Consider the following 21,118-nt stretch of genomic DNA (forward strand, 5'->3'; position numbering starts at 1 on the left):
CCCAACCATCAGTTTTTGGGTAAAATTCACCATGTCATTCAAGTCACCTTCACCTTCAAAATCTTTCAATAGAATGACTCATCATTCCAGGGTTTTCAAAATCAAAGATTCACATGTTCCCAGCTAGAGTAGTCAAATTTAATTTTAGCACTAGCAACTAGTCAAGAGGGGTGCTAACTAGCTTGTAGCTCTCTAGGTTAACTTTGATGTTCTTGCACTACTCCTTATCTAGACTCAAGTTAACTGGGACTTGTAAATCAAAGTAAAAGCTGTGTAAGATAAAAACTGGGACTTGTAAAGTAAAACACAAAGTAGTATGGTATTAGTGCCTTGCTCAAATAGGGCTTGCACTTGGGTAACTTGCAAGGGTATAGCTTGCCTTGATTGGTACAGTTGTCAAAGTGTTCTTCTTCTTCCTCGTAGAATACCTCCTCTTCCTGGTAGTCTCCGGTACTAGCGTCTATAAACGAATACGAGGATACAATCACCAAACAATACTTAGGTAGACTAATTAGCCTTAATGGTTCACACAAGATGATCTAGCATCATCCCAATCATCACTCAACATCACACTAGGGTTTTCTTCTTTAGTGTTTGGAAAATAAGTTCCTCTTATTGAAATAGGGATTAGGGTTTCTTTTTATTTTCTTTGGAGAAATAAATTCCTCTCATTGAATCTTGTTAAGATTTTAATCTCCTCAAATAACAAGGTATGAACACATGTTGACCAAGGTCAACACTTCACACTTATCATTTGAGAAACATGATTTAAATGAGGTACTATACCTCATACAATTTAAATCCTACTTTGATTTAATATCCTCAAGTAAGCAATGATGAGACCATGCAACTAAGGTCATCACTTTACTTCACATTACTTGGGAAGATGATTTAAATGAGATGCTACATCTCATAGATTTGAAATGCCAAATTTGAAATGATTTAAATGAGCTAGAAATGACTACATAGCCATTATTTGAATCTAGCTCATGATCATGCACACAACTATGTCATGTTTTTACATAATCAATTAGACAATATGAAATGTGATTTATGAGAGGTGGAATCACCTCAAAATCACTTTTGTTTGAATTTTAAGAATTGTTTGAAATCTGCAAAGTTACTGATTTGTTATTTTTGGTGTAGATGATCTAAGATAAATTTTGATTTGGGGACAGTGGGGTTTGACAGAGCATTTCATGGGCTTTCCAAATATATAAACTTTGTCAATTTTGGCATAGTAGATTCTTCTATTTTTAAATTTGAACACAACATCTGCAGGGTTTTTGAATTAAATGAACTTAGATTTGAATAGTTAGGCCTACGCGGGAAAATAGCTGAGCCAGAGAGAGAGAAAGGGAATGGGCCAGCCCAACAGCGCTTCTCGCGCTGCAGGCCGCCTGACAGTGGGCTCCATTGTCAGCCCCACTTAAACGGCGAAGCGGTAAGGAGAAACGGTGGCCGTAGGATTAGATGGAGATCGAGCGGTCGTGGCTCGTCGCCTTCCACGACAGAAGGGGACGGGCACGAACCCTACCGTCGACAGCGAGGGTCGTCAGCGGCGTACCTGAGCTCAGGCAGGACTCGGCGAGGCGTGCGATCGAACGAGGAGAGGATGGCAAGGCAGAGGGTGGTCGGGGCAGCTCCTGAGATGGATGAAATCGACGGCATCGTCGAGCTACTGCTGCGGCAGACTCCGACGAAATTGGAGCTACTCCGGCTAAATTTGGGAGGGGGAAGTGGTCAGGGAGTCTCAGGAGGAGGAGGTGAGCTCGTTGGTGTGGAGAATGAAGGCGAGAGCATGCTCTATTTATAGGGGGCGAGCGAGTCTGAGGCGCACGGCGAGGTTGAGCATGGCGACGTCGATTGGAGCGGCGAAGGGGCAAGGTGAGGTAGGCGTGGGCTTGCTGGCATCATGGCGGTCCTAGGGAGCGTGCTTGTGCAGCGAATGGAGGACGGGGTAGCTCGGGCATCGTCATCGTCCTTGCAGTACCCGACGGCAGACGTCGACGAGGGCGTCGGCTACAGCGCTTGGGGTATGCAATGGTGGTGTCTGGCGGCGTCCTGGTGCGTAGGCGAGTCGGTAGGTGAGAGGAGAGAGGGAGGGGAGGACGACAGGACGAGGCGCAGTGGTGTCCTGGCGCATCCAGGGACGTGCCAGTGCACGCTCTGGTGCGCCTGGTTGTGGTGACCATGTCGTGGCCAGGGCGTTGTCTTCTTCTCCTTGAATCAAAATGATGTCTAGCCTGCTCAGCAAGAATAGGGGAGGCTTCAGGACATGGTGAAAGGAACCAGAGAGAGCAGGGGCAGGTGGTGTCATGGTGGTGAGCATGATGGCTGGCATGGTGTGGCATGGGGTGTGCAGGGCTTCTCCTGAGGTCAACTCTTGTATGGTGATGCTCAGTAGAGTGAGGTGGGTCTGTTTGACAAGGTGAGGTGACTAGAGGAGGAGGACAAGGGTTGGCATGGTGAGGTCAATTCAATGGCATGGGCATGGCATGGATTTTCTTTGCATTATTTTCTTGGTCCTTGAGTGCTGCAAACTTAAGTGTGGTAAGGTGAGTGGGTTTGACAAGGTGGGCATGGTTGGAGAGGGCTAGGGTGTGCACATTTGATTATTGCCAAAGTGTATGTGACATAGGCAAGGTCCTTGGCATGGCTTGGTGTGATGGTGACCACACTAGGTGAGGTCATTTAGAGGTACAAAGCACTATTGATGAGCCAAAGAGAGAGAGGGTGTGAGGTACATAGTTGTTGGAAAAGTGGTTGTACCCTAATTTTATTCTATGTGCTCCACATATATGACAAGCAAAGGTCTCAAGTGTGTTGAATTTTGACCAAATCTCTTCATAGATGTGTTCTAAATAATGTTTGGCAACCATTTGTGGTCTTGGTTTGGGTTTTGGAAGTGGTTTGTGAAAATTCCAAAATTTGGGGCAATCTAGAATCTGTTTCAACATTGCCACTTTGCATCCTTATAATAATCAATAGAAAAGGAACCGGTCAAAGTGGTCAACATCAAAAGTGTTCATCTTGATAAGGTCTTGGATGAGGTGCAAAGAGTTGGGAGAGTTTGGTTTAGAAAACTCTTAATCCAGGGGCTCAAAGTGGGCATCATGAGATAAGTGGCAGATTTGACCATTATCTCATGTGAGTGAGTTTTGCATTTGGATTTGATTTGATTTGAGTTTCTTTGATGCAAAAGGGATTCTTTTGAGTTTAAAAGAGTTTCCAAACCATTGGCACAAGTTAATATAGACTAGGTTAAAGATTTTCAAAAATGGCCATAGGCCCATATGTGAGGGTTTTTGCAATTTCTCAATTCTTTTTCTTTCTTTCTCTTTGATCCAAAGGATCATTGTTTTGGGTTCAAAAGTTGTTGGTTGGGTTGAGGGAGGGTTTCACCATTTGGGTAAAGTAAATAGGGCATAGGCCATTATTGGAGAAATAGCCATAAGCCCACGTATGCCTCACCCTTTTATTTTATTTTCTTTTTAAAAGTTCCTCTTTGGTTTTGAGAATGGTAGGGTTTAGGGTTTAGAGCATTTCAAAAATACTTCACACAAGCATCAAGGCAAAACTCACAAAAATTGGGCATGAGCACTATGCACATGATAGAACTCAAATAAAGTTTTTGTTGGTTCTCTTTTTTAGAAAAAGAAAATTCATTTTCTTCTTTGTTTGAAAATTTGGGATGTTACAGCACCTCCGAGAGACTGAGTTCAAGAAACTGATCCAACGGGTCTTGAGAATGATGACCGACTCTCTCTCACTTACATTATAAAAAGAGAGAAGTGCACACTGCACCTTCCACCGCTTTGGCAGGTTTTGACCCGGTTCTTTTAGCCATGTCAGCATCTTCATCAAAACTTACATGTACATGTACTTCTATAACTCCTCGTACAAGTATATTTGTGTGTGGCCTCACGTGAAAGAAAACCCTCTATCGACGCCATCATGTTCCATCCCATGCCGTCGTCGTCCTCCATCGTTTTTATCCCAAGCCACCGCCAACGAGCTCCTCCGAGGCTGCGGTTGTGGCCCTGCTAAGAATGCATGCGTGGTGCAACCTAGGCCGACTCACTGCCCCTGCAAAGGCTGACGTGCTCCTGTTGTTTGTAATACACATTGACATACTTCCTCTATCCCATGAACATGTCAGAGATTTGTTAAATTTAGATGCATCTAAATACTATCTAGATCATCCACTATCAGTCCCATCGATGATCACAATCAAAGAGATCGACCGATCAGGACCCCAAATTCCAAGGGTGATGCTATATGCCGATCTGATCGGCGCTGATCGCATCCCGCACACCCCTTGTCGCACGTGGGCTTGGCCCATTAACGCGGATTTAACGGTTCGCTCGTTTAGGTGAAGTTCTGTTCCGCTCGTATACTGAAGAATTTTCGAATCTGAACAATTATTGAATCTGAACAATTTTTGAAATTTGAACAAATTTCGAATCTATTTTTTTTAATTTCAGAATATTTTAATCTTAATTTTCTGAACAATTTTGGAAATTTGAACAATTTTCGAACCTGAACAATTTTTAAAATTTGAACAATTTTCTAATCTGAACAATTTTTGAAATTTGAACAAATTTCGAATCTAAGTTTTTTTTGAATTTCAGATTTTTTTAATCTTAATTTTTTGAACAATTTTCGAATCTAAACAATTTTCAAAATTTGAACAATTTCGAATCTGAATAATTTTCGAAATTTTTTTTTTTTTTGAATCTGAACAATTTTCGAATTTCTAAATTTTTTCCGAAAATATAAATATATTTTGAAAGAATGAAAGAAGAAAAACCGGTCAAAAAACGAAAACCGGGTAGAAAATCCAAACAGAAAAACCGCACAGAAAAAGGAAAAACCAGATAAAGCAAAGCCAACGCAGTAATGGGCCTGGCCCAAATAGGGGTGTGCGGCGTCCGGTCGGCACCGACCAGTGCGGTGTATAGGAATCGCCAAATTCCAAGGCCCTCGATTTTTTGCAGCCCAATATTTTTCCCTTTGCTATTTACACGAGCGGCCCAGGCCCAGTAGGCCACAATGGATGGCTGAAAGAAACCACTCGCGATCAGTTCCGTTCCCGATCGAGAGATCGCTTGGTTGTTCGTTCGTATGCGTCTTCCGCGTCGCGACTCCCGCCGGCGTGGCGCCGTGGCCGTGTGGGCGTGCCCGCTCACTCCTGCTCCGCAGCGCTGCTGAGTGCTGATCTGATCCTTGCCGGCGTGGCATTCAGGTGTGCGTGTCCCTCCGTGAAGGTAAAAAATGGTGTTAACTGTTAAGATCATTGCATGTATAGTCAACAAGTAGTCACGGTGCTTTTTGTTAATTTATCAATTTGTTAAACAAGACAAATTATGAGAAGAACAAAGTGTTAACCGACTGGTGCTGAAAATAAGAAGAAAAAACAGATTAAATGCAGCAACCCAGTTTCAAAAGGATGCTCTAGATAGATTTGCCGTGATAAAGTCTGAACAAAATTCTGAAAATCAAACTCGTAATGTTGATCATGGTCATGGTGATAATGCGGGAGAGTTTGAGGCTCATACTGCAGGATTTTATGAATGTGATGATAGTGATAGTGTCGATGAAAATTGGCCCCATTTTATAAATCGAACCAGGGTTCCGAAATTCTGGAGACGGGGCTGTCCACTGTGCTGAAAAAGCAAACCAAACAACTGATTAGAGCAATTCTAATAGTGTAGCCGGCTGCTGGCTATAAGCCAAGTTCCATGTCATCTATAGTTAACTTAGAGCCAACATATACAATAGTGAGCTATAAAAATATAGTACTTTATTAATGTATGACCCACCTTTCACTCTCACAAAGTGCCTAGAAGCACGTGCTAGAGCTAGCTCTTGCATAAGAGCCCACTCTTCTTCTCTCTCCTCCTCTCTCTCCTCCAACTAAGCACTAATATATTATTTTAATTGTTATAGCCAGCTGACTATGACTTATTGTACTTGATCTTAGAGCATCTCCAGTCACGTCCCCCAAACCGTCCCCAAAGGGATTTGGGGCACGCCGGACAAAAAAACGTTCCCAACCGCGTCCCACAAAGCCTGTTTTTGTCCGGCGCGGCATGATACGGTGTCCGACGTGGCTCGATACGGTGTCCGGCGCCCCGAACCCGTCCCCGCTACATAGGGGACGCTCCGGGGACGCCGAACACACCGAAAAGCGAGGCGAAGCGACGCGAGCCCGACGCGTCAGCGGCACAGAGAAAATTCGTCCGCCGCTCGCGCCTGATCGCGCCTCTCCCGCCACATCGCTCCTCTCCCGCCGCGCATTTCTGCCATGTCAACACATTTGACCTATCCCGCCCACCGATTCGTTTCTCCCTCGCTACGCTGTTCCTCCCGCCGCCACCCTCTCCCCATCCATGGTGCCATCGACTGCCCCCAAAAAAATAGCCAAGAAAAGGACCAAGAAGCCGCCGGACAATGGGACGAAAGGGGCGAAGGCGCCCTTCGTGAAGCCGTAGAAGGCGCCGGCTCCGAAGAAGAAGCCGGAAGGCTGGACCGATGATCACTGGCATCAAGACTGTCTGCGCCGGAAGTTGTCGACGGCGGAGCGGAAAGGACGGAGGGCGGCGCAGGTGGAGAAGAAGGCGTTGGCGGCGCGCGCGCACCAGCACGCGCTGGCCGGGTGTATCGCTGCCACCAACGCGAGCCCATGGAGTACGACTATGCCGCCGTACATTCCGGGAGTGCTGTCCCCGTCGACATCCGGGTTCTACAACGACGGCCCCTCCGTCACTCCCGTGTGCGTGATGCCAAACTTGTCGCCGCGGTACGAGGATGCGCTGCCTCATGGCGGCTTCAACCCCAGCGCTATGTTCTACTCCCCGACGTACGAGCCAGGACCCGGTCCGGAGGGTGCCCCGTTCAATGGCCGCAGGGCCCGCTCGAATTTGACGGCGCCGGTGCTGAGCAGGAGGAGGAGGAGGAGGAGGAGGGGGAGGGGACGGGGTGGAGGAGGGGGTGGAGGACGACGAGGATGAAGAGGGTGGCGACGAAGAGGACGACGAGGGTGCCGGTGAGGATTCCGATGATCTCGTGGAGGTTGACGCGGACGGCGTGAGGAAGAAGAAGACGTCGGGCACACGAGGCCCCAAGTGGACGCCTCTAGAGGATTAATGTCTGTGCGAGTCGTGGGCGACGGTGAGCCATGACTCCATCGTCGGCGCCAACCAAAAATACGGGAAGTATTGGGCGAGGATCAAGGCCGAGTTCGATGAGCGCAAGCTCATGAAGAGCGAATACAACAAAGTGACAATGAAAAGGAGCCAAAAGGCAATGTCGATGCGATGGGCCATCATCCAGGCGTCGGTGAACATGTTCCATGGGTTCCATCATGACTTAGAGACCAGAGGCGACAACGGCGCCAACTTCGCCCAACTGGTATGACTCTTTCTTACATAATCTGTAGCGCCTACAATGTGTTCGATGAAATGATTGCGCTTCCTTTGGTTAGTTTGACAAGGTCATGGATTTGTACCGGAAAAACTCGGATGGGCATAATTTGTTCGCGTTGATGCATTGCTATACCAAGCTCAAGATGAACCACAAATGGAGGTTGACGCGCGTTTCGTTGTCCAAGGGGAAAGAAACCATTCATCTGGATGCGCCGCTGGCAACATCGACAGGGCGCCCTATTGGCAACAAGGCTGCTAAGGCCGCCTTGGCCGACGCTGCGTCGACCGAGAAGACGTAGGCGTCACTCACACAGTGCCTCGTCGAGGTCTCCTCGACCTTGCTCTCCCGCGACAAAAAAGCCGAGGAAAGGTGGGTGGCGCTGCTCAAAAGGCAAGAGGAGAAGATGGAGCTGAAGCTGCTGAGAGCATCGGCAAAAGGAATGTCTCCCCGAACGTGGGCGACGCGCAACTTTTTCAAAGGCCAGATCCTCGACGACATCGAAGCCAAAATGGCGGCGGCCGAGGCGGAGTCCGAGGCGGCGGCCCAGGCAGCTGCAGCGGCCCCAACCCCGGAGCAAGAGCCGGCAGACGCATCCGCTACTACACCTGCGTCGGCCTCTGCCTCGACGTCGGCGACGGAACATATACACCGGGCAGATCACGACGAGTTCATCGTGAACGACGGGCCTACGTCGACTTAGGATGCGCCGTCGGCATCGCCCTACAGCAACCCCTTCTTTTAATTCTATCGTCGGCCTGTAATATGATCGCGCGCCCAGTATTTTAATCGCCGCTACTCTAATCGCGACGACTTCGGCGGGAACGATCTCTTTTGAAGTCTAGTCTAGATTGTTACCTAACATGTATTTTTTTTAGGTGGTGAATGGGAAATGGGGATTGCAGTATGCTCAGAATTTAAAATAATGCCACCTCTGCTTACGCAAACTCTAGGTGCAACCTGCTTCTATGCTAATAATTTCAATGCAGGCTGTTTGGTTATTTTGAAAGTAGCAAATCAAATGAAAACAGCGGGATGATCGTGATGAACACTAAGATTTTCTTTCTTACTCAAGTATCATCGCACTGATGTTCTATATATGAAAGCTTCAGTCTCCTAAATCGATGTGATGTACTACTGAAATTAATTTTAAGTCTGGGATGCACTGGTATGATAGAAGAATTAGAGCCTTGTCTACATATTAAGAAGATATGTGTAATGAAGTGATAAATTTGCTCCCAGTATCAATTGAGGCGTGCTACTAAGTTTGTGAATTCCCCAAACTATTTGTTTTGCATGTAAGCTCTTTCTTTTCTGATGTGACTAAAGGCCGTTTATTAAAATCCTCATCCTCAACAGTGTTAGTTTCAATTCCATTATCCTCAATCACAGCAATAATCATGTCAGGCATTATCTTTGTGCTTACAACCATCTGGTGTAAATGTACAGGAAATATCTGTGGCTTTTCTGAGGTGAATCCATGTTTCAATTACAGGAACCCCACAAGTTCATTAATATCAGTGACAATATGCTTTCCTATGTAACTTCGAATCTACATAGGCGTGGCATCTCAACATGAGCACGGACTGGGATTGCACCGGCGACAAAAGCGAAGCATCCGTGATCGTTTCCAATGTGCTTCCCACTTCCATTGTCTCGAGGTAACAAGTTAGTCTTCTTTCTTGCACAATGGTCAATCAATCAATGTCCAGCAGAAGATCAGTGTATCCCTAAATTGATAATTTCAGAGAGAAAAGGAGAATTCGGAGAAGGCACGGTTGACTTAAACTGGGATGAGTCAGGTTGGTTTGGATATCCTGGATATGCTCTGACGCAAGGAGGAACTTCGGCACCATGGTAACCTGAACCTACATGCTTATTATGCTCTATTTCCCTCACCGCGACGAAACCTGCTCTTGTAGGATATACATCATATGCATGCAGATATTTGATCACTACTTTGGGTCTATAGCACGGGCGGAAAACGGATTTTTGGCGAAGAGCGCAGCGAGACGACACCAATTGAGTAGAGCGCGGCGAAGCGATTGAGTTCCGATGAAGAGCGCGGCGAAATGACAGCGACTGAGTTCCAGCAAAGAGCGCGGTGAAGCGACTAAGTTCCGGCGAAGAGCGCGGCGAAACGGCAGCGACAAAGCTCAGACTAACAATGTTGATTGTTCCTTTTTTTTTTGATCGGGGGAGTATTAGAGCATCTCTAACAGACCCCGTAAAAACGCAAACTGAAAAGCGCGAGTTCAGCTCACCGAAAACGCAAGTTCTGTCCAATTTCGCAGTGCCGCAGAATAGAACCCGTAAACGAAACTGAAAACTGGAATTCGAATTGGCGCGGGTAAATTTAAGGCGATGATCATAGTTCATACATGAAATAGATGTGTCAATTGCGCATCGATACATACATACTGCGGGGAATTGACATTATACTAGTACACCGGCAACCTAATCTAGCTAAAATGAGCAAAATGCGGCCTACTAGCTATGGCGCGCGCGGCGGTGCCGGTGCTGGCGGAGATCGTCGGCGGGGTGAAGTCTTCACGCCTCGTCCCTGTCAAGCTCGACTATTTCGAGCTTGACCTTGCGGACGCGGGCCTCCCGGCGGGCCGCCTCGTACTCCCGTACCTGGCGGACGGCGTCGGCTTCTTCATGGCGGAAGCGGGCCCTCGCCTCGCCTCGCTGATGGCGCACGTCTGCGCCATCACCGCCTCCTCCTCGTCGCTACCGTGGACGTAGTCCCCGGCCGAGAAGGTTGGAGAGCGCGCGGGGACGAGTTCGTCCTCCTTGACGCTCGGCGCCACGGGCAGCCGCGGAGCGCGGCTGGACTGCCCGGAAGAAGAGCTCTCCGCCTGGTTGCCGTAGCGGGCGAGCTTCCCTGGGGGCGTGAGCCCCGGCTGGTCCACTGGCGAGCGCTACGCTTGCGCGCGCCCTCGCTGCGGTTCCACTTCCGCCGCTCCGCCTCGCTGCGGAAGAAGGGCGGATGCGGCGGCGAATCGCCGCCGCCCAAACCTGCGGATCCTCCACGGGAGGCCATCGCGCGGCGGTGGGTGGGTGATTGGTGGCTGTTCCGGCGTGGATTGCTCGTCGGAGCGGGGGTCTGGCGGCGGAGGAGGGAGAGGAGACGGTGGAGGGGAGTAGGGTTTGCGAACCGAACTCCCCTCCGCGATCCCTTTTAATAGGGCCGTGCGGGGAAATGTTCGGGCCCCTGAACTCCGTATTCGGGCCGGCCCATGTTTTCGGTCACTGATCGGCGCGCGTTTTGACCCGAACCCGTAAATCTACCGAAAAAGTTCGATTCTAGCGTGATTTACGTGCTCTGTTAGAGATGCTTTTAGGATCGGGATAGCTACGACCAAGCAGCAGCAGCCAAGGTATGGGCCAACCTTTGGATAGAACCGGGAGTCCGGGACGCCTAGCCTCTGCATGCGCTGAGTAAACAGGCCAAAAATTACCAGTTCTGTTTCTGGAGCCCAGTGTTGTGGCCGGCCAAGCCCAGTGCTGATCTGTCCAGTGTGTTAAAATTCCCGAAGTGCTGGCAAATGCGGCCCATTTGCTACGCTTCGAGTCTGCTACCGTCTCCGTCGTCTTTTTGTTAAAAAAATGCCCTGTCGTGTCTGTTTCTTTTCTGCGGATGCTCGACTCTAACATAGAAAATTAAACAAACAGTACGGAGTAGTATATATTCTGCTACTAGGCAAAAAAAAAAAAACGACTAAGGGTGCTTCCGACCACTGATCAGCTCTGATTCCAAGCCATTTTCTACAAACTTTCCCTCTAAAAACGCACGCACTTTTGCTTGGAGGCCATTTGGGAGGTCGCCGAGCTGACACCTTCACGAGTTGAGAGAGAAGGAATATATATTCGGCACAGTATAGTTTTCTTCCAGGCATATATTCCCACCTGCGGAAGCGCGTGTACGCAGATGATGCACGCCGCCGCCGGGTGCGCAGCTGCGTAGAGGATCCCAGCGGCTGCCGCCGCGCTACGTTAGATAGCAGCTGTGACGAGGACAGAGGACACGTCTGAAGAAACAAGGCAACGCTATGCGCGCACGCCGCTTCGGATGTTCTCACGCACGGTTCTGGTTCTGCAAGCAAAACCGGAAGCCACATCCTCTCTGTTTCTGTCTATCGTTTTCGCCTGCAGTGCCAAATCATGTTGGTGTGCGCGACGTCACCCCAGCCATGCGCCATCATTGACACGGCCAAGCAAAGTGGAGGCCGGGATAAGATAGGGACGGCAGCGCAGCAGCAGCGCGGGTACAATACACCCAGCTTTGGTCTGCGCCCTGCCCCCTCCCTCCGGCAACGGCCACGCCCACGCTCGCACCACCTACAACAACAGAATCAAAATACTGTTTTTCGCGAAAATAAACAAATCTTCCTTCACAATAACCTGGAAGGTGCGGATTTTCACAATTCAAATGCCAGTTGCTCATGGTTTCTAGTATATCCTAGCTAGCCAGAAGTCTTTGTTTCGGCAAATTTGGCGAGCGTCATCTCATTTGCAGTTCCCACGAGTTCCTGCCACGTGCTAGGCCAACCAACGTGATGCTGCCTCGCGTGATGGGCTTTTGGGCCTTTCTTCCGGAGTGATGTTCGATGGCCGTATGGGGCTGCTAGAGTTGACGTATGCGACGAGAAAAACAGTAACGTGCTAGGCCAACCAGCGTGATGCTGCCTCGCGTGGGGCTTCCAGTGAGAACCTTCCTCTTTTATTTCCCTTTCACTACACCGGATCACTCGGTTTTGCGCACTTGTATACGGACCAAATTTGGTCCTCTCTTCCGTGGCATAAACTCGGGCGTCGAAAATCCATGGAAAATTAATGCAACTTTAGTCAGCGTAGCCACGTAGGTACTAGCCCCCTTTGCAATTTGTTTATGACACAGCTTACAGGTCTTGGAAGACATAGGGCTTTGCTTATGGTACCCGCAAAATGCCATATACGGTGGTACCGTGGTACATATTTTTATTTTGCTCGTGAAATGCTTTAGGTACACATCGAAAGCAAAAGTGGTAGATTTGGCAGAATTTTGAAAATAGGTTTGTTTCCTTAAGGGGTTAAATTCGTCAAATCTCACAAGTCACACAAGGATGAGGAGTGAACAACACTTCTTTACATATGCAAGACGATGCAAGCCCCTTAAGCCGGCATGCATGGCTAGTACACATGAAATTACTCCTGAGCTTCCATGATCTTTACCGTAATATGGCAATTAAAGAACAAGTTCGAGTTGCTATATATTGAACTAGATATACCACCCACACGGAGCTTCTACCATGGTTGAGTTGCAACACTCCGCCAAAACAAGTAAGAAATTCTCGTTCATTAGCCTTTTTTTGGCAAGCTTTAGAAATTGAAGAATATATTTCAGAAATGAAAGAGAAGGGCTTTTGAAATTTCTTACCAATTCATGGTTTTTGAACGAGAAATTTTAGGTTCTAAACCCCACATACCACCATCCTCCATATGTTGGAAAGCTTAAAAACAAATGTAAATGAACCTTTAGGGGATTTCAGAATACAAAATAAAAAGGAAATCAAAATTTTACTCTTTCCCAAAAATGTTAAACTTACGCTCTTAGCTAACTAGAGTAAATAGTTTTTGGCAAGCATTTAAAAATTGAAGAGGACATTTATGGAAATTAAAGATAGACCATTTCAAGATTTCTTAACGAATCGAGATTTCCGAAGCATAAACCTAAATTCTAAGCACTATATTTCAATTTTCACCCAAATCCATGTGAACTTGAAGAATCTAAATGAACCTTTGGAATTTTATAAGTCAACTTCCAAAAAACTTGTGCTTATGGAAATGATGAACTTGAGCTCTTAGGTAATTATACAAAACAACTTTAAAAGAATTAAAGTACATTCTGAACATTTTGTTTACAAAATTCAGAACAAGCTCGCCACCATCTCGTCTCTCGTGGAGCGCGACACCCTGGTTCTTTCATTTCAAGAACGAGACATGGGGGCTCGCTGGTGACGAGCAGTTGTAGGGATTGAGGGGTGCTGATGACACCGTTGATGCATAGGGTCGCAAAAAGTCGACTTACGTGAAGGTAGGAGGTTTATATGGATTTAGGCTACAATTTGGATGGCTTCCATGATTTTGGGGAGTACACAAATTTCCAATTCAAATGGCATTTCTCGTTACAAAGCCGCTCTGAAATTCGAGAGCACTAGAGGGTGATTCCCGCAAAAGCGCATCCCGGCGGGCGGGCAACACGGTGGAGAAGAGAGAGAAGCGAACAACAAACAAAGAAAAAGGAGGCAGCAGGCGGGCGGGCTCACCGTACCGGAGGAGCCAAGCCCCTCTCTTTCTCTCTCCCAAAAAGGCAAAGCGGAAAGGCAGCAGCAAGAGAGAGAACCACGAGGGGGGAGTAACAACCAGGAGAGAGAAACCGGAGAGCGAGAGCGAGGCCCTGCCCTGCCGGCTCCTCCCCTGCTTTGCTCTGCCCCTGCTCCGGCCGGTCGGCTGCAGGCGCAGCTGCTGTCCCCCGCCCATGCCCTGACCTGCCTGCAGCCACCAACCACCGCCGCGGTTGCCTGTCCCCTCCGCCGCCTCCGATCCACCTCGTCTCCGGGGATCACCGATCCGCGCTCCCGCACCCGACCGCGCCGACCCTATATATAACCCCCACGCCACCACCCCCGCCCGCGCGCCGAACCTTCCAGAACCCCACCCACCTCAGATTCTCCCCTCCTCCTCCTCCCGGGAAGATGGCCGTCGTCGAGACCTCCGCCGCCCCCGCCGCCGCCTCCAACCACCCCGACGGCGCCGACGCCGGGGAGCGCGAGATGCGGGATCTGGAGGAGCTCCTCTCCAAGCTCAACCCCATGGCCGAGGAGTTCGTGCCGCCCTCCCTCGCCGCGCACCCCGCCCCTCCCCCGCCCCCGCACCCGCTCTACGCCGCCGGATACTACCCCAACGCCGGCTTCGCGCCGCCCATCGCCTCGCCGGGCCACCGCGGGGTCGTCGGGTTCCCCGCCGCCGACGGCTTCGGCGGACGCGGCGGCAGGGTAAGGAAACACACGATTAACACCGCTACTTTCCCTCCCTCTCTGTTGACCGGCCTTTTCCCGATCCTGCTCCTCGCGCCCGGCGTGCGGTCGTCTGATCTGCTCGTTTTTTTTTCTGTTTGCGCGCAGAAGAAGTTTGGAGGGTACGGCGGCGGCCCCGGCGGCGGCGGCGGCGGGTACCCCCACGGGGGCAAGCGCCGGGTCAACAGCCGCACCGGCCAGGCGCAGCGCGACGAGGTCATCCGCCGGACCGTCTACGTCTCCGACATCGATCACCAGGTCAGCACACGGATCCATCATCCAGCCCTGCACTGATCTGCACCTTCCTCCTCTCTCGATTCTGCCTGCCTCGTCCCGTCCGTCGGCCCCTTCCTAGTAGACTCTGATACATCCAACCACTCTACTTCCGCTAACACTTCATTCACCTGTCGATTTCTCATTTCGCTACGTTTTCCGACGCTGGATCGATATCGTGATCGCGCAGTTAGATTTCGGGCCGTGTGACTTACTGTCTGCCACCCGCGCGCAGTTCAGATTGGGATAGCACGGTAGCAGAATTGAGATCATCATACAGCACGGGACGGGGGTGGGGAGCGGGCGGATACTGGATACGGCCGCGTTGCTACTTTTGATCATCCTTTCGCTGTTTCGATAGATTCGGATGCCGCTTCTCGTGGCACTTCTGGGCTGGGTTTTACTTCTGTTATGGAATCTGGAAAGTCGAATCACTAGTTTGCCATTTCTGTGCTTTGGCCACGTCCAGCTAACCTGTACCCATCTACCGCGTCCTTATCCGATTCTGGGCGATTTTGAGTAGCATGCACCTGTATCGACTTTTCTTGGCATGTCTGGCTGTTTTGATCTGCATCGGTTTGACATTAGATTTCTTGTTGGATTGGGCTTCATGTTACCGGTACAGCAACATTTATCATTTAATTGTGTATTCCTGGAGGTATCTTATTTATGAGCCCTGCTCTCATGCTCCTTTAGCAGCTCATTTAGTAGGCTCTGTATTCCATTTTTCTGAAAGACCATACTACGTAGTAGTGTGTTCCTGGTCCTGCCTTCTCTATGATCCCAGCATTCATGTTCCTTTAGCAGTGTAGGCAGTGCATTCCTTTCTCTTGAAAGACCTGTGTAGTGCATTCCTGACTTCATGTACGTAGTAGTTCCTTATTTACGGTCCTGACTTCATATATTCCTGTATTTGTCTCAAAAGAATGCTAGGTTCTGCAGTTAATACATGCAGAGTTCTTTTTTAATGGAACACTGACGAGCCAGGTTTTCTGAATCTCTGTAATGGGTATGTACAGTTACGTTGATGCTTTTGATGGATGGCTTGTGTTCTTTCTTGGTTTTCAGGGTTCTGGTATGCTGTTCTAATTGCTTTTTGAAAAAAAAGGTCTTGTTCTATTCATAAATTCATAGTTTATCATGATTCTTCTCATATTTGCATATTCTAAAGCACCATGGGCATACTTGATTGTTACCCCCCTCCCTCCCCCCCCCCCCTCTCCGCGGGAAAAGTAACAGTTTTCTGGTCATACTATTCAAGTCTGCGTCGGTCTTCTTTTGAGTGACCAATCGAGCGCAAGGAAGCAACGTGAAAAGGGCTTTGGTGTATTGGGTGGCTGCTGTGTAGATAGTTCGTTGGCTATGTGACAAGGTGGGCTTTGTTGGGCTGTGTAACAATAGACTAGTTTTTTTTACCTTGCGGATCGACTGATTCTGGATGTTTCTCCTTGGTGGCCATCTCTGGATCTTGGTGTTAGCTCCACTTGTTGTTACAAACAGAAACAAAATTTAAGTAGTATGCCAGTTCGCATTCCCTCATAAAAAAATCCCTCTGCTAGCCATCGGTGGGAAAAAAGGTCCTCACTTACCTGCTATGTCAATTCCTACGTAAATCAAGAAATTAACTGCACTTTTGTTCTTCAAAATCATATGTTGATCTTACAAAGGAAAACTTGAAATTACAGCTTTTCGCCCCCGCTTTGCTCTTGGCCACGCTCTGCCATTGCTGATTGGGATTTGCACTGAAAGATCTCAACTTTTGGATGAGTGACTGTTTACCTGTGAGCTCAGTTGTTCCATTGCCTGTGATCATGGTAGTTCCTACCTCAAAATAGCCATCTTTATGCTATTTCATGTTAGACATGTTCTATTGTTCTTCACATGTTCACTGGCTGGGCCTTTGCGCAATAGCATAAATATAGCTAACATTTGTAAAATGTGTATTTTTTCTGCTGTGTTTGGACTCATTTGACATAAATTTATATGGAGCAAGCTGATGCATTAGTATGCCCTTTGTTCTTATCTGTTTGCGCATTATAATGTATGACCTGTTCGAGAGAGGTTTAATCTTGGGCAAGTTGGCACTGGCTAGAGCTCTATTTCCTTCATTCACACACCCTCACAGATACCCCCTCCACTCCAATGAATAAGTTCAAGTTCCGCGTTTTTCTTTGACCAAAAATTACTCCAAATATATAAAAATTGTTGTTATAAAATTAACATCATTAGAAAGTGTTTTTCAGTAATTACGTACAATATAATCAAGATTTTGTTGCTCAATTTTTTGGGTCAAAGTTTGTCTCGAAATACATTGAAATGGAGGTAGTATTCTGTAAGGTTGTTTTCAGATATAGTCAGGTCTCATGTGGGCTATAAGGGCTTGCCTGCAATTCAAGCCCCAAACTCGTCTTTAGTTTTTTCATCTTCGATTTTGTTCTTGATATGAAGCTTAAATTCAACACCAAAAAATCAACACGAGGTCTACGTCATAGTATGTTCATGGGTCACTGGAACAGGTAGATTCCGTTTACAGTTGCTGTGCTGAACTTTGCAGTTTGATTAGGTAGGGAATATTTACTTGTTCTAGTAAAATAAATCTGTTAGACCTAAAAAATACTTCCAATCAACGTCATTTCCATAAATATAAATAAATTTATGCTTTTGGAGAGCCATCGCAATGCCCAAGAGCCTTAGTGAGATGTTAATTGATCACTAACCTCAGTAGTTAAAATACTGTAATGTTCTTCACTTAGCTATCCGTTAAGTATATGCATAACCCTTGCACCCCTCTCTACCTCTCGACACCCCACTATTGAACTAGTAAGGCTATTTGACCAAAAAAGAATGGCTGCACGTACATTAGGCTGTAGTTCTGCCGTGATATTCCAATTTTCTCAAAAGTTAAAACATCTCCAAAAATCATCATGCATGTAGCAGATTGCCCCTGTTTGCAGGAAGCTCCTGCTCAGCTGCTCTACATAGATCCATCAGGACCAAAGAGAGATTATATGTAAATGTCATGTAAAATAATAAAATTTCTTGCATACAAAGAATAAATGAAAGAAAAACAAATTCGTAGTAACACCTGTGAAAGGGATTAACAGATAGATCCAATCCGATTTCAACATCATCCACATGAACATCCACCTGATATCTGGCATGTCCAATAGATGCACGCTAACATGTGCGAAGAGGTTCTATTTAATGGAGCCCTGAGCATATCATAATGCTGTAACTATTGATTGGTATTTGGGCAAGCTTGTTCTTGGGAGTGCTATGGGAGTGAAGTGGTTTAAATAGTGTTACGAGAGCAATTCTCCGTGATTATACCTAGCACATTTTGGCCTGTTCCACTCATTAGAAATTGTGTGAGATCCTCTAGTTGCTATTTTTTTATGCTGCCTTTTAGAGTAATTTTGGCCTCTGTTTTTTCCTTATGTGTCCTGTAATGTTTATGTTGGTTAGTAGTTAATAGTTACTTATTTATTTGTCACTTGGCTACTGTGACCCTTTGTATTTGATAAAGTTTCTATACCTAATTGTGGAGCTTGTTGAGTTTTATATTTGTGTTGCCTAGGCACTTGGCAGTTCCTTATTTATCCACTTATATGTTGTGTCAACCAATCTTCAGGTCACTATTTTGTAGTTGCACACCATCAAATATATGTAGGCTAACTGCTTATATGTGTCTTTGCGTTTAGGTCACTGAAGAGCAACTAGCTGCACTATTTATCAACGTGGGGCAGGTACACCTTCTTTTCTTGTTGGTTTACATTTACCTTTGGAGATCATTGTTAATAATTTGAGTTTTTTTTTGTTAAGGTTGTGGACTGCCGCATGTGTGGGGATCCAAATTCAGTTCTCCGCTTTGCTTTCATAGAGTTTACTGATGAGGGTAAGTGGTTGAGTGAGAATTAAACATGCTTAGATCACTTTGTTCATTGGTTAAAATACTGCACCTTGCAGAGGGTGCAAGGGCTGCTCTGAGTCTGTCAGGAACTGTTCTTGGATATTATCCTGTCAGGGTTTTGCCATCAAAAACTGCTATTGCACCAGTCAATCCAACTTTTCTGCCAAGGGTAAACCAAATTTCTGGAATCCACATATTTCCTAAGTTTTGTTGTCCATGCTTATTTAGATCGATGTATACCTGATGGCTAAAGAAGTGCCCCCCCTTTTTGTTGTCTGCAGTCTGACGATGAGCGTGAGATGTGTGCAAGGACTATTTACTGCACAAACATTGACAAGAAGGTTTGCTTGCGTACCTTTGCACTGTGCATTTCCTTATGCGCCAATGTTTCTATTTTATTTGATGCACTTGGTGCAGGTCTCTCAGGCAGATGTGAAATTATTCTTCGAATCAATATGTGGAGAGGTTGGTGACTTGTCACTTCAAGCTTCCTTTTCCTATTATATGATATACACTGCCACTGCACTCAAAATGCAGTTCAAGGAACATGTTCATTCAGTCAGTGCAATATCTCTGTTACAGGTCTATAGGCTGAGGTTGCTCGGGGACTACCAGCATAATACTCGGATTGCCTTTGTGGAGTTTGTTATGGTTAGAATTGCCTCGCCTGTTTCTATTTTTCCAAAATCGTCTAAATATACATCTCTATTACATTTCTAGTATTACTGGTGACGGGTGAGGATGTCCAATCCTATAAATCCTAAAAGTGTTGTCTGGGAATTATATCACGGACATGTTTGCTTGAATCAGGGTTTCCTGTTACATAGTAAAAACATGTACCACCGGATTTGTTTTCTGGTCAGTTTGTTGTCGTTTCGAGCCAGGTAGGATTTCAGCCTCATTTTCCTAAACCGGTTAAGCTTTCCCAAACCGGTTAAATTTGTGTTAGCTTATCTCCAGTCACTTAGCTGGGTAGATTAAGTAGCCAGAGAACAGCTGCAGATTAGTCATGCTTAAATTGGGGCAAGGGTGCATTCGATATCTGAAAGGAGTGTTTACCAGTTGCTATTCTCCTTAATCTTTACGATTTGGGTCTTTCCTGGACATTACTGGTATACAAGACAAACGACTTTGTTTCGTTGGTATCTGTAAGTATGGACTGATATGTTGTCTAGCGTTCCATGTCAATTTAGGTGGACCGTTCATTTCTTTGAAACTGAAGTACTTTATTGACAGTCTATCAGCTAGCAAGAGCTACTGTTGCTTGCTATCCTCTTGCTGAGAGCATTAACCTGAACTATTCAGAGTTCCTAGAGCTCCTTGTACCGCTTGTTGGAAAACCCATTGTCTGACCTGATTCATTGGTCATTGCACTTTGTTTTTCACAATAAAGGGTTTCATTTTTAAACTTTTCTAATTGCTTCAAATAGCACTTTCCCTGTTGTAACAGCAATGTACTCAGAAAGGAGCTTGTCCTTTGTGGTAGACTAGTTGTGTTTTTTTTGGGTCATTTCTTAACTAACTTATAGCTTCTATCTGAAGATTCGTTTGTTTCTTAACTTTCAGGCTGAAAGTGCTACAGCTGCTCTCAACTGCAGTGGTGTGATACTAGGTTCCTTGCCAATAAGGTAAAAGCATGGTCTTTGCCTTGACTGGATTCCTTACCCAATCGTGAATAAAACATCTTCAGTTTTGACAAAACGAGGTGCGTTACTGTTTTTGCAGGGTGAGTCCATCTAAGACTCCCGTGCGTCCCCGCGCACCTCGGCCGGGGATGAACTAGATGTTGTAGGTACAGGAGGTGCTGATGGCACTGCTTATATATAGAGATCGACATATGTGAAAGAGAAATTAAGATATGTCTTTTCTTCTCCGCTCGACTTTCATTTTATTGTACCCTCTATATGCGGAGCAGAGGGGAAATAGAAAAATCAGAGAAACGGGTCGTCGGTGTTTACCTTTTGCACATAGAGCTTCTTAGAAGCGGGCTTGAACTTCTTGTCCTTCATGCAGCAAGGGAAAACTCCTGGACGTGTCTTTGTTCAGTTGTTTGCTGTGTCTTATTTGCTACTAACTGGAAAGTTGTAGCAAGTCGCTACCTGCAAAATGATGAGCACTTGCCATTACGCTGTGCCACTTGTGTGGTGCCCTTGCTATCTTTACTTGCTTATGCTCATGCTTTTCGAGGTATAAGTTACAATTTTATCGTCTGGTCGAACATATCTGGTGCACCCAACGTACAAACATGTTTTACAAGTTCCGTAAAATTCTAGAATTAATCTAAGTATATATAGACATAGCATGCATCTATGTAGCCAGCCAAATTTCTATCACGCTAGCTCACAATGAGAAACCGAAATAACGAATTCTGGTGTGGTAGTGTTAACGGGACTAGTTTTTAGCCCAATTTGAACACAATACTATTCATCATAATTTTTTTTATATC

The 21,118-nt window shown here is 46.7% G+C and overlaps 1 protein-coding gene across 2 annotated transcripts; it reads left to right on the plus strand.

Annotated features, from left to right (window-relative positions):
• Nucleotides 1-14,100: 14,100 nt before the first annotated feature.
• LOC124690804 (polyadenylate-binding protein-interacting protein 11-like) lies at nucleotides 14,101-20,795 on the plus strand. Of its 2 annotated transcripts, none has more exons than XM_047224145.1 (10): nucleotides 14,101-14,468; nucleotides 14,598-14,747; nucleotides 18,464-18,508; nucleotides 18,585-18,657; nucleotides 18,729-18,841; nucleotides 18,954-19,013; nucleotides 19,099-19,137; nucleotides 19,255-19,323; nucleotides 20,239-20,300; nucleotides 20,398-20,795. In XM_047224145.1, the coding sequence occupies exons 1-10, from the start codon at nucleotides 14,169-14,171 to the stop codon at nucleotides 20,453-20,455; spliced, it is 969 nt and encodes a 322-aa protein (XP_047080101.1). In that variant the 5' UTR covers nucleotides 14,101-14,168; the 3' UTR covers nucleotides 20,456-20,795. The 2 variants fall into 2 exon arrangements, with proteins under 2 accessions (XP_047080101.1, XP_047080095.1); XM_047224139.1 differs by having other exon boundaries at nucleotides 14,114-14,468; nucleotides 19,090-19,137.
• Nucleotides 20,796-21,118: the final 323 nt, after the last annotated feature.

Source organism: Lolium rigidum, chromosome 1 (genome assembly GCF_022539505.1).
Source record: "Lolium rigidum isolate FL_2022 chromosome 1, APGP_CSIRO_Lrig_0.1, whole genome shotgun sequence".
NCBI classification, from domain to species: domain Eukaryota; kingdom Viridiplantae; phylum Streptophyta; class Magnoliopsida; order Poales; family Poaceae; genus Lolium; species Lolium rigidum.